The sequence below is a fragment of the Pyxicephalus adspersus genome, chromosome 1, assembly GCF_032062135.1.
Source record: "Pyxicephalus adspersus chromosome 1, UCB_Pads_2.0, whole genome shotgun sequence".
In the NCBI taxonomy this organism is placed as follows: domain Eukaryota; kingdom Metazoa; phylum Chordata; class Amphibia; order Anura; family Pyxicephalidae; genus Pyxicephalus; species Pyxicephalus adspersus.
This window is the reverse complement of record NC_092858.1, coordinates 156,086,686-156,100,453: the sequence shown is the minus strand read 5'-3', so window position 1 is coordinate 156,100,453 and position 13,768 is coordinate 156,086,686. Positions and strand designations below refer to the sequence as shown.

The 13,768-nt window shown below is 39.0% G+C and overlaps 1 protein-coding gene across 3 annotated transcripts in view; it reads left to right on the top strand.

Annotated features, from left to right (window-relative positions):
- The first annotated feature begins 996 nt into the window (after positions 1-996).
- Positions 997-13,768, top strand: part of CADM2 (cell adhesion molecule 2) — a 936,889-nt gene continuing 924,117 nt past the window's right edge. For all 3 annotated transcript variants that reach the window (XM_072431967.1, XM_072431968.1, XM_072431966.1), the window contains exon 1: positions 997-1,379. In XM_072431967.1, coding sequence (XP_072288068.1) covers positions 1,319-1,379 — 61 coding nt within the window. In that variant the 5' untranslated portion in view covers positions 997-1,318. The remainder of the gene's footprint in view (positions 1,380-13,768) is intronic.

The following is a 13,768-nucleotide window of genomic DNA, read 5'->3' as shown; positions in this document are numbered from 1 at the left end:
TAATATCCTGTGCACCTCCCTATTCACACATCCCTAACATATTTCGGTCTCTTCTACCCCCTATAGCCAGCCTGTGCTGCCCCTTGCTTATTCCCATAGTCCGGACTCCCCCTGCCTCCCCTGTGCACATGCTGTGGCCGCTCCCGGCTCCTCTCTCGGCTCCGCTCCCCGATCACCCGGCAGGGCGGATTAGCAGTTACATAACGCACCACGTGCCCCGCTGTCAATGCCGCCCCGCCCATACACGTGGGCCGCGTCTTTATACTTCGCTCACTGTGGGGGTGACGGCCCGCCCCTTGACCCGTCCCATCAACCTATTGGTCCACCGACGTGTCAGTAACATTAGAGTGACAGCAAGCCCCTCCTCTTACATAGAATGTGGTATCCCGGCATCCAGAGTTTTTACATGACATTGACCGGGCCGTGTTATCTCTGCACCTTACCGCCTGTATTGTGCCAGGGGAATGTTACTGACACCTCACATACATGTAGAATGGACCCCGTATGTACAGACTGCAGAGTATGTGATGCACGACACCCGGACTCTCCTCTCACATACACAGCTCTGGGTTTTAACTATATGTGGCGATACCAGAATGCCCGATAACATTTTTCAGCTCCGCCCCCTAACATGTCTCTTCCTCTATTGGTCATTCAAGCTGTCAATCTGAAAAGGGGCGAGCCACCACGGTGTGAAGCATAATAAATGCGTCTGTATGTAAAGCAATGTAATAGCCAAACTAAGCTATCAATACAAAACATGAAGCCCTATCACTGCACGTTTATTCATTGACTTCCTTCCCTATGTATAACATAAAATAGGAAAGAGAACCTCCGATATCACGAGCCACAACCCCTTTCTGATTGGTTCAAAGCGCTGTCCGTCAAAAGCAGCCAAGGGGGCGGGTCGTGGGCGGCCTTTATTGCTGTCAGTCAAAGTTTATAGGCCGGCTATTGGGCGGAGCGTGTGGAGCTGTCATTCAGCAGCGGAGGCTGGTGAGAGGGAGGGTTGCAGTTGGTTGCCCTTGTGTCTCAAGCTTTGCTAAGGAGCGACGCGCCGACTTCCTGAGCATCCCGGGCTGGCTGCATCCAGCAATAGAAGAGCTGCCCAGTCTGCACAGCCATCCTCTGCATGTGTGTCTATGCCTGCATAGGAGGAGAGCACCTGAAGACCTGGAGCAATAGTGTTCAGCTGAGAACTTCCCCCTCCTAGACTGGGATTAGAGGGGGGCTTGTGTACTGCCTACCTACCTTCTCTCTGTATCTGCCCTCCTTCACCTGCCAGGGGCACCTACCTGCTTCTCTACCCTTCCTAATCATGATCTGCAAGCCAAGTGCACTTCTCTGCCTCTCCAGTATATGGGGTGTCCTTCTACAAGGTAAAGCCTGGCTTAGCCCTTTTCCTTCTTTTATTTTATTTATTTGCTCAACTTAGTCCATGCTGAGCATCTGGTGATCTCCATGAATGGTCTCCTGGCCAGGGTGGTCTGCAGGCATTGCATGATCTCTTATAGATGTCTGGCTAGAAGTCCAATGGATGGAATGTAGCTCCAGAAGAAGGGTGATCAACTCCAGCACCTGAGCTGTGTGATTGCATGTGTGATGGCTCTATGTCACTAGGATGTACTCTGCAAGGCTACATGGGATCTCTGTAGAGTTCAAAGCTGCTGTTGTATTATTGCAGTTCATTGGGGCTTGTGAAAAGGATGGCATCCTTGTTTTATTTTTTTTAAAGTAAGGGGGTTTGCAATCTTGTCTTGATCTGTAAGCATCAGGCCTTCCATGCATTGTATTTCTTCTATAGGTAAGGTAAGGGAACTACAGATCTAGAAAAAAGAAAAAGCTCCTAGCCAAGTCTTTTACATGCCTGGCATTCTGCAAAACAGACTACTAAAAGCCATTGGCACGATCTTATTTTTAGACTTTACAAGAGGTGCCCAGGCCAGGCTCCTGTATTCTTCTAGACTTTTGCCTCCAAGGCAGAGAGCAGGGATATATAGATATGTTGCTGCTGATGCTGCTGGAATTCAAAGTGGGGCTGTGAAACGTGATGATAAATCTCTATATCATACAGCAATGGAATAGCAGATTGCTGGGGAGAAGCTCTTCTCTAATGTCAGAGGATAGTCCAGAAGTGGTGGCGGTGTTGGAAAGTCAGGGCACAGCTCCCTAGGAATGACCATCGCTGCCTTTACATGTCTGTATGTGATCTTCCCATCATGTTGCAGATGATGAATTAAACATGGTTAAGTACTGAGAAGGATAGGGCTGCTGTGAAGGAATGTAGAGGAGTGCTTGGAATAAGAATTTTTGTAACATTTTGCTTGATCTATCTTGCAACCTCTTCTCGTTCCTTTTGAACATTTCTGCTCTTTAGAACATAACTTGACATCAACTTCATGGCTGAGACCAGGGTGCACTTGGGTAGCTTATTACTTTGGGGATTTTCTACCTTATCAGATCTGTAAGCATAAACCATAAAATTCCACTTATCCCCTTTTCTAAATCTCATTCGATGCTTGGACTGTTTGCCCTAGAGTACTTTTTACTTGGTAACTCTTTAAATCCAGAAAACAATCAATAGGGCAAGCTGCATAGTTATATTTAAATAGGATTTCCATTATATTTATTTATTATTTTGTTTCAAAATATTTTTAGTATATTGTTAGATTGTTGATTCTGAAGACTCCCTACTTTATATTAACTTGATGTGCTTAATAAATTGGGAACCAATGAGCACAGAGCAAATACCAATTAAAATGAACGTTGCGTGGGTTTGGCTAGGAATAAACCAAATTAGTTGCTTAGGGTTATAAAACTTTCCACGCAAGTCATCATAAGGCGACGTAACCAATGAAGGAGCCCGATGAAACATGAATCATGTTAACTGGATACATAGGCTTGGGATCTCTTATTCAGAAACTGTGAATTCCAGGTGACCTTGTGATACCAAGAGCGACCTGTTTTTTTTTTTTTTTTCTTACATCCTTCTATCTTCTCCTCTGAGCTTTGCAGCAGCACGTTAAGACTTAAGTTATCACATCATGTCAGTGGACATGTTATTGAGGAATGAGCAAGCTGAGCTCAGAGCTTCCTATTGCTTTCTATATGATTCTATAGGAAAGATGTTAAGCTAGGAAAGCCTGTGAGACTGCAGTCTGTTTCTGCTTCCATCACAATGAGGCACTGCAGGACTTTCTATTAAACACATGTTAACAATGATTTGCACAGAATTGCATAGAGAGATTTTTACAATGAATAATTTATCCATGGAATCCCTTAGGACTTTGTTTACTCTCCATCGGTTATTCCCACCTGTGGTGCAGGGATGACCCCCAGTCCATCAGCTGCATGTCGAGATGTGGCACTAAAGCAAATGCAGCCTTGCGCTTGGGGAATTGAGCAGCTAACCAATCTCCTGCAATTTGTAGCTGGTTAGATTGTTTCCTTTGAAAACGCTACTTGTGCGCTTGAATTTAGTAGAGGTATTGGTTTGCTATTCATTTGCAGGAGGTCTGTGGTTAAGTTGCCTCCCCTCCTGTCATACGTTCCAACTGCTGCTCTGTTAGCACGTTTACATCAGGCTGTGCCTGGGGGTCGCCTTCCCACAATAAGTACATTTCCATGTCAATTTCTCATTTGGATCAGGTCTGGGAGAACCGCCTTGTGAAAGTGACAGGGTACAGGGGAGTCTCAGAGCTAGCAGACAATCACATCTGTTACTTTTTTACTTTGTACACTGTTGGAATTATTTGTCCTGCACAATGTTACGTAACAAGTCAGCCAAACATCAAAATAAAATAAAAATATTGTCGCCAACTTGCAGCAACTGATCCACAAATATTTTTAGTGTGATTAAACTGTTTGCTTTTAGTAGTGTGTTTTGCTTTTTTTACTAAATGCATTGAAAACTCAAAACTAATGCAATGAATTCAGGTATGTTATGTATGCGCATATAATGGAACTCATTTCTCATAGTCTGGAACTCAATGGTAAAGAATATCTGAAAATCTGTTAATCATTGAATATTAGTCTTGACAGTTGTAGGATTTTTCCTGATAGTTTGGAACATCCAGTCCAGTTCAGAATATTGGAGAAATAGGTCCTATATTAACGTTAAAAAAATATATTTCTATCTGTTCATCCTACGCATCTTATGTCTTCGTTAAAGCATCTAAAAACCTTGATGTGCAAAAAAGCTTTGGATATGTCAACATGAACCTTAATGGCAGAATAACCAACTTGTGTGAGCATTATGTTCGCTGATGTAAGACTAATGTACTGTTTTATCTGATTATTACTTCTATGCTTATATAACAGTGCCAAAGGATAATAAATCAACAATTGTCCATAACTTTGGATATTTCTAATATCTGGCACAGATACATTTTATTAACTCTGCTTAAGATTTTCTTGAAGTGAAAAGAAGACTCTACAGATTGTAAAGTGCATAACAGTCCAGGCTACGACAATGCTTCTTTTTTATTGAGCTTTTATTGCTTTGAACTTGAGAGGCTGACTATGGTTTTGTCTGTTTGGGTGAATAGAGCACAGTTCTATTCATTATACATGTATGGGTGTATAGGGCACAGATCTATTCATTATACATGTATGGGTATATAGGGCACAGATCTATTCATTATATACGTATGGGTGAATAAGACACAGTCCTATTCGTTATACATGTATGGGTAAATACAACACAGTCCTATTCATTTTATATATGTTAGTGTATAGGGTACAGACCTATTAAGTATACATGTATGAGTGTATAGGATACAGACCTATTTAATATACAAATATGGGTGTATAGGGCACAGTCCTATTCATTATATATGTATGGATGTAAAGTGTACAGACCTATTCATTATACAAATATGGGTGCATAGGACTCCCATTCATTACACATATATGGGTGTATAGGGTGCAATCCTATTCATTTAACAGATGTGGGTGTATAGTACAGACCTATCCATTTTACATAGATTGGTCTATGGCGCACACTCCTATACATATATCCTATTCATAGGATTAATACAAAAGGTGAAGACTAGTATGCAGAATCCAGAAACCTTCAGCACTCAGGATTTTGCTTTTACAAAATTTAAAAAGTCATCATCGGGGTTGCTATTGGTTATTACACATGGTTGTGCTACTTACACTGCTCTGGTAAATAATTTGTAGTCCACTCCTAAAGTGAATTTAAAGCAAATTGTATTTTTAATATCAATATTAATAACAATAATAATATTAGCATCATTTTAAAAGGAGTAGGAAATGGTTAAGAGTGATCTCAGGTTTTTATTTTGCTATATGTCTGATCCTGAACATTTCACTTCCCTTCCTAGAGACACAGATGGAAGTGAGAGAAGTTCTTTACAAAGCTTGGAGTAACACTTTCTCAGACATTTGTCACCTGAACAGATTCCTTGTTGGAAGATTTCCCCTCTTCTTATACCTGTGACAAATTCTAAATAATGGGTTTCCCATCACCAAAGACAATCATCAAGAACCAGACTGCAAAATAAACCTGACAGCCCTTCTGCATTCTATTCAAAACTAAAAAATACCCAAAAAGTTCCTAAAAGTTTTGGCATATGTTGTAAATCCTTTCTAATGTCTATGTAATGGACTATGTCAATGTAATTCACACCACTAAGATGTGTCCCCGTCGTTTCTCTTCAGATCTCCCAGTATAGCCTGATAAAAGTTTGGACTGCTAATTTGGTTATATGGTAAATCCAGATTTGGTAATGCCCAGAGTCTTTGTTTCAGTATTGCATTATTTAGTGTGACTGTGAAAAGTCTATAGAATTGTATTCAGTAGTTTTTTATGCAAGAATTTTAAAAGACCCACTATGTTTTTGAAATTGCACAGTATGCATATTTTCCATATAAGATATAGAAAAATGAAGTGATTGGCCTTAATAATTTCATTCTAGTTTAAAGGACAACTCTGCTTATGTAAAACATATATATTTGCTATAAAAGTAAGTATATAGCGTGCAAATGGAATATACTTTACTGGTTCAATCTACAGCCATTTTCTTGTGTAGGGTTACTTTCTACATTGATGGCACACATGGCAGAAATGCAATAGGTGCCATTGTGATTGGGTCACTGCTCGGACTGATCATGTGATTACAGAAAGAACACCATCGCACTCATTAGAAAGTGGCTTAAAATGGGGAAATAGTTTAAGTAGAATTCTGTTTTTGGGACTCTGCAAAGCACATCAATAAAAATTTTCAGTACAAGTGCAGTTATAATATAAGAGGTCAGGGAAAGTCTGACATTTCATATATCATCTTATAACACACAGTTTTCCAGCACTTGTGTTTGCATATTGGTGTCAACATTACACCCATAGTTTAGAGGGATGTAATAAATAAAGTTTTTTTCTTTATGATACTGTCATGCATACCCACAGCTCATAGTAAATTAAAGCAGATCTATAGCTCTGCATTTCCAAATTGTGAGCAGGCAGGATTGTATTTTGCAGAAGGGATAGGCGATGTCTCTTCTGCAATTAAACATTCTTGCCTGCCTGTAAACGGTGCACTGCGCTTGTAGAATGCCTGAATATGTTGGGAATCCTGGCATCCCCTGAGGTTGCCGGGAGTGCATAAACTCTTGTGCATGTGCACTGGGGTTATGTCATCCAGGTCTGGCCAGTCAAGACGGTTGAAGATCTGACACGTGGAAGAGGAGCAGAAGAAGATAGAGACCGAGTGAGGACATCTCCTGTCCCTTCCGAAATTAAGAACCAATTACATTTTTTCCAATTAGTTCTACTTTAAAATGTATATTTTGCTTGGCAAGAAATAGGCAGCTGTAAATAGAAATATTATAAATAAGACACTGGTATAATAAAATTCTTGTCTGGAGTTCCAATTTAAGCTGAACTCTATTTTCAGTATATTTATACAGTGTTTGAATGTCCCTGTACATGTTCCCTGGATTTATGTCCAGCGGTGGCTATTTTAGTATAGTGTTGCCTGAATGCCAGGGATGTATTGCACTATGTTTCAGCTATCTGATGATTACTGTGTTTTCAGCGCTTTGTGTGTCTGGTTTAGTAATAGGACCTCAGTCAATCCACATTACATGAATTGCACAGTATTGGAGTGATGTCTGAAAAGGCCCTAAGGGTTCTTATATGTAGGCTGTTCTTAAAATGTATCAGGGTCAGCATGCTGTGCTGGTTTCCTGCCAGTTTATTGTAAGTGTGGATGAGGACGGACGAGGACAGTTAATGCCCATACTAGGATCATTTTAAAGTGAAGTGGCACAGGCTGGCAGATCCCTAGTGCAGGAATTCTATTTAAAGCGATTCCTGGGAGATCTGTATTTCCATCAGTAAATTGTGCTTTGCAGATGTAATTACAGGACAACTGGATCTTCTCTTTTTGTTATAATGAAGATGATATGATTCCTGGATCCTTTTCTCATTTTCAAAGTGAGAGAATATTTAGCAATCCATGGGAAGATTTGAGTTGCAAAGAACATTTGTAATGTGTCCTTTTGTCAATATATTTGAAACTGTAACAGCTACACCAAGTCTAATATTGTTTTAAGGATACATTAAAAAATTGGCTCAGTTGTCTCAGTCAAAGGATATCTTAATCCACTTACATTTGTAACTTGCGACCTTTGTTAAAGCGGAACCAAACCTAAGTTGGTAGCTGGTGAAATTTTGCCAGAACCAGCAAGTACGCACAGCTTTCTCATACTTTTTTTTACGTCCTGCAGCAATGGCAGGTCCGGGGTCCTGTCACCACTGAATCCCCAAAAGCTTCCATCTTCATCACAAGCATTCCAGGTTCACTGTGGTCCTCTTGGCCTATGGGCAGCCAAAGATTTTGCAACTCCTGTGTGTGCAGCATGGCCGGGCATAGAGATAAGGTCTGCATGGTGCATGGCCACTATAGCAGACATGAGTTTTTATATTTTCAACCAGTGATTTAAGCAGCTGTATACAATTTGTACAATAATACTGCAATCTACATGTATTACAGTGTTTATTTTTTTTTAGTTTGTAGTTTCACATAGGAAAGAGAATTTATTAAATGATTATATAAGAAAAAGCTTTCCACCCATGTAAATATCTGATTGTCCAGATAGGGATCAATTCATGTGTCTTTTTTACATTTTTCTGTATTGCTGTCAGTTATACCAAGTTCCCATCTCTTAGACTACAAGTTACATATTTTTAGCTCCTTAACCTATGGGGTATGCATACTGTAGTCCACATAGAAGAACAGGGCAGGTCTGATAACAACCTTTGAGGTTTCAGTGCAGCAGAGGCATTTGGCCTGACATAATAAAGCTCCCCAAGGCTGGAGAGGATACAATCTGTGATCCAGCAAACCTGGAATAGATTTCGCCAAAATCATTTGCTATTTGCTAGCAATTTTTTTTGAATCATGTACCAAATCCATTTCAGGTTTGCTGGATCACGCAGCTACACTGATGAAAGTGTATTCTCTCCAGAGAATTAGGTCCAGTGTGTTATCAGCTTAAACAGGAATTTCAGAGCTCACTATCTGGTAGGTGAACAAGTGTTTTTCTGAATTTACATTACATTTAAAAAGCTAAATCATGGGGAAATATACGATCCCCATAATCCCCATAATCTGATTTACATGCTACTTTTTCTTATCATAATGAGCTTTCCAAATGTTTTTTTCTTTTTTGTGCCGGGTGGGATGCCTGTAAAGCAGGATACCTCATTTATTATATTATGACAATTTTTATAGCTTTATTTATCCTCTTGGAACTTACATTTTTTTTGTTTTTTTCCATATGCAAATGTTTGCATTTTTTGTTGTTGAAAGCAGCTCAGTGATCTGATATCCCTAAGGTTTCTTGCCAATGGAAATTCTTGTTAAATCTGTAAGTCACTGGGATTTTTCTGACTTTGACAAGTTACACATGCACATCAAACACTGTAAAACAACACCCTTCATCATGATCTCTCATACATTTATCTGCCAAAACACATTCCATGGCAGTGGTGACGATTGATTACTGGCTTCACATTGGACTCATCAAACTCTCAATCCTGCACAGTGCTGAATGTTGTGATTTGATTTGCACTTAAAATAACTTCAATTATAGGAAATCCCATACAGACAACCATAAATCTCCACAGCAATCATATTGTGTAAGCATTTATTAATAAATCATCAGTAGCATTGATGTCCCAAAACACTAAGAAGTAGTTGCAGTGCTCAGCGATAAAACAGTAATAATATTCACACCCAGCAAAAATGAAAGACAAACCCTCGGAAAAAGACCTAAAACATACAAAAAGAAAATTCAAAGGCAGTTACCTCTGCATTATATTTGTCAGTGATTGCTGGGCTGTAATATATGCGTGTCCCCACTGTAAAATCCTGCTAAAGATTCTGTGCAGCAGATTTGCTGATATGAACAAAACACGCTGTTGATTGTGCAATTTCCAATGTCATTGAACATTATATTGTCACCATTGGGCCTAAGGACATTTAGGGGTATGTGATGTTTAAGCTCTAATGGGACGGATTTAAAAATAGATTATAGCTTCTAGGTGTTTATTGAAAAAAACAGTTTTAACATGGCGAAACATTTTATTTAAATTATCATTAAAAACAGAGTTGTTCTTTCATGATCTAAAAGCACACCCTTTTCTTGTAGGGTTCTTTGCATGGGATGGTTTTTAGATGTGGCTTCTGTGTGCTTACTCTTTAGGATATTCATACATGACATGCATGGGGATGTTTACCAAGTTTGTATGTTTATGTACTGTTTAAGCATTCTTGGCACCAACCTAATCTTTTGCCCAGCTGATCACATTTTGCCCTGATACATTCTCTGTCGGAGAACATTGGCACATACCACAAATCACAACTGGCCAATCGTTAAGATATGTTACACCGGCTCCATTCCATAAGCTCCTCAAAATTTTGTATGTTAGGTGTTCTGTTGAACAGATAACACCATTCAGTAATATGTTAATGCTTTACCTGGGTTTGCTCCTTGGGGAGATGTAATTTGTGAACTTATGGCATAAACATACAGTGTTTAAAGATTATGAAAAAGCCTTTTAAGGCAACCTTGTAAAAGGAACCCATTGCAAAGTTGTTGATTGATGTCAGAAATAAAAGCCCCCCTAAAGAGCAAACTCATGTATTGGTGAATTTGTCTACCAATGTGACTATAATCGTGTAATTTATGCCACCCTAGCCATGGCCTTGAGGCAAGCCAAAGGGAACTTGGGGGCAAAATGGTGAAGGGGAGGGACCTGTTTGATGAGAACTTATTTAAATCTCCTCCTAATTAAATATTGTAATGACGTTTTATAATGCAGTCAAGATTCATAATAAATAATAAATATTTCTCCCCTGGTACTGTCACCTATAAGAAGAGACTCAAGCCAGTAGAAGCTAGGGGAAACATACCAAAACTATGCACAAAGAGTGCTGTGTGGTGGGTTCTGCTTTTCTTCTACACTTGAAAATCAGTTAAATAGTCCAGTCCCATTATTTTAAAGCTGCTGTTGATTAAAATGACTCATAAACTCTTAATTAGTATTTAGTTAAGCGTTGTTACTCCTGCCATGACAAGGTTGTGTTCCCTTAAGATTATATTTTATCTTTCCTGTGTAATTTGGAACATGTTTTTATCCATGTTGGCAAACTATATATTTCTAGTATGATAAAAACATGGAACTATTGCTTTATAGAACCTGACCCCATACGCTATGTTCTATATAAAAGAGTCCTATATTGACTGATCATTATAGATAGACATGAGAAGCTTGGAAGGTCACAGAGGTGGAGTAAATAATATGTTGGTGTTATAAATGGATTGGTATCAGATCAAGGATCACAAATCCAAGCACTAATCTGACACAGTCTCCCGAGTCAGGGGTAACTATTTACCAGAAGCCATTTCTGGTAATGTATTAGAATGTTTCCAGTTGCTTTCATATGTTGCTCCTAAATTAATTTTATATCAGTTGGTGTAACTTATTGATGGATATCCAATTAAAAATATATAACTTTAAGTAGCAGATATTAATGATGGTAAAAAGTATATATATTACAATGAAAATATAATATTAAATATATACTAAAACTTGCAGTGACAAATAATATGACATTCAGTCTTATATGATTTTGCTATACAGTCTGACTGTTTAAAGGGTAAGTTCACATTGGCAGTGACATACTATACAAAACCAACATATACACAACAGATGCCTATATGCATAGTTGATCCAGAGAAAGGCAAAACCAAAATCCTTAAAAAGACATTTAGTTGATTTCATTTAGTGCAAAAAAAAGAGAAAAACATTGGTTGATGTGAACAGTTTTAGCTCCCACACCTGGGGATATTGGGGGACCAGGGCTTGCCTACCCTATCACTCCCTCAACTTTTAGCCCTTTGTTATAATGTTATACCTCATTGGCCAATAGAAAGATGTGAGATGGTGGTCAAGCTTCTTCAGTACCGCTCCAGGATACTAGTGGAAATGAAAGCTGTTGCAGGTATATTAAGTCATAACTAGGTGTATTTATATCTTCTAGTCCAGTGGTAGCCAACCTTTTGGGTGTCACAGACCATTACATTTATCCGCTCTTCACCGCACGTGCGCAGGGATCCTTGTGTCACTCGAAGGGCAAGATACTTCCTCCAGAGTGATGTCAATGCCAGAACCTGCCCACTCTCCCATTGCAAGCCTGGGCCTTGTGTCACTGACCCCGCTGGGGGTCGCACTGGCCAGAGCCATGGGCCACCAAAACTTTTGGTTGGTGACCGTTGTTCTAGTCCAGTGTTTCTCAACATTTTTGACATGGTGGAACCCTTTGAAATAACTTTTAGGTCTTCAGGAACCCCCTTTTATAATTACTATATCCGCAGCTTACAGTAAACTAGTGTGATGGTCATTGGGGAAAATGCCTTTTACATTGCTGGCCAGTGGGAAGAATATCATAGATAGCCAAAAAGATCATCGGTGTCACTTAAACTGACCTGAGATGTAAAAATTTCTCATTGCTCAATGAACCTCTAGCAACCTCTTATGGAAACCTGGTTAAAAAAAACTGATTTAGGAGTTTTCCTTTAAGATCAGAATTTTATTAAGGTAATAGAAATTATATATGGGGAAAAACGTGACATCAACCATTTAGCAATCAACATTCATTGTGCCCACTGTTACAAAATAATAAAAGCTGAAACACGATTGGTTGTTTTGGTTTACTGATCTGTGCACCTTGCCTTGTTTAATAAAAAGCCTGCATGTGTTTTTGTGATAATAATAGTTACTCAAGGAAATAATTTCTGACTCCCATACCTTACACTTTTTAATTGGTTGTATCATTTGAATTGGATATCAGCAGTTTGGTTACACAGTAGAAAACAGTAGTTCAGATATACAGTATAAAGAAATTAGTAAGTGGTAAAAGAGCAAACACTGGGCTGTGAATTAATAACATATCAGTGCTCTTCGTCAGGTTTTTTTAAAGCACCTTTTGAGCATCAAAAGTGTAACCTTACTTAATGAATTAAGAGGGAAATATGTCATATCAATGAGAGCACATGCTGAGATTTGGATATGAAGTTTACTTTATGATTTTCTGTTTGCTTGCTGTATGATATTGATTGGATTTTATGAAAGATGAGGTTCAGGTTCGATCCCTCAATGTGTTCAAATTCAACTTTTTACTGTTTGATATCTCTGTACACAAATTTGGAAATGCATGCAAATTTTAAATGAACTATAAATCCCAACCTGACTGTTCAGCTATGGTCAGAAGGATTAGAATAGCCAGTGATAGAGATATTGATATGTGGCAGTCACCTACAAAAACTTTAATTCCCATCTTTCCTTGGTCAGGGTTTTGGACCAGAAAAGCTGTTATAGTATGTCTAGGTAAACCTATAGAGTACAATATTGTGTACCCCTTTTTACCCAGACCCCTATCTAGGCATGCAGATTGGATAGCCAAAGGAGAGAAGCATGAAAGTGCACCACCCTCCCTGTACCATACCAGGTCCTATGCCTTACCTCTACACTGAGGATCCAAAAGTTAGGAAACAGGACCTCTCCCCCACATTCGGTCCCTCAAAAGGCAGGTGGGTGTTTGTGGTGGCTCATCATGGAATCTGGAATCCAGTAATCCATTTATACACACCAGAAGGTGTATACAGGGGTACCTTAGCTAATTTTCTAGGTGTCCCTGGCTTCACTTCTTTCCAGGTCACTGACCCTGAACAAAAATGTAGACTATAACAGGTTTGTGTGTATATGTGTGGGTGTGTGTGTATATATATATATATATATATATATATATATATATATATATAATATAATTCTCCTGAAAAAAAAAAGACTGTAGAGGTCGACTGTACTTGTTTGTTTTGTTTTCATCTAACTCAGGAGTAAGTAACTGCTTACAATGTAAAAGCACCAAACATCACGGCAAATATGAGCCGCATAGAGTCTTATGTTGGTTCACAGGTCATTATGATGTGTGCATATATTGGTATGACCCAGAGCGGACCATGATTGGGCTTGTCAGTGCCATATGTCAGGCTCCTAGTCCAGCTAACGCTGCCCTTCTGAAATCTTTTCTTTTGCTATCAATCACAATAAAAGACATTGGTGACAGTGTATTATTTTCTATTTAATGAGTCACTGGCTTACAAAAGAACCTGCAGTACAGAGTAAATTAGAGTGGCTGTCATGATCTCCTGCAGTATTCTGCTGCAATATTCAGGT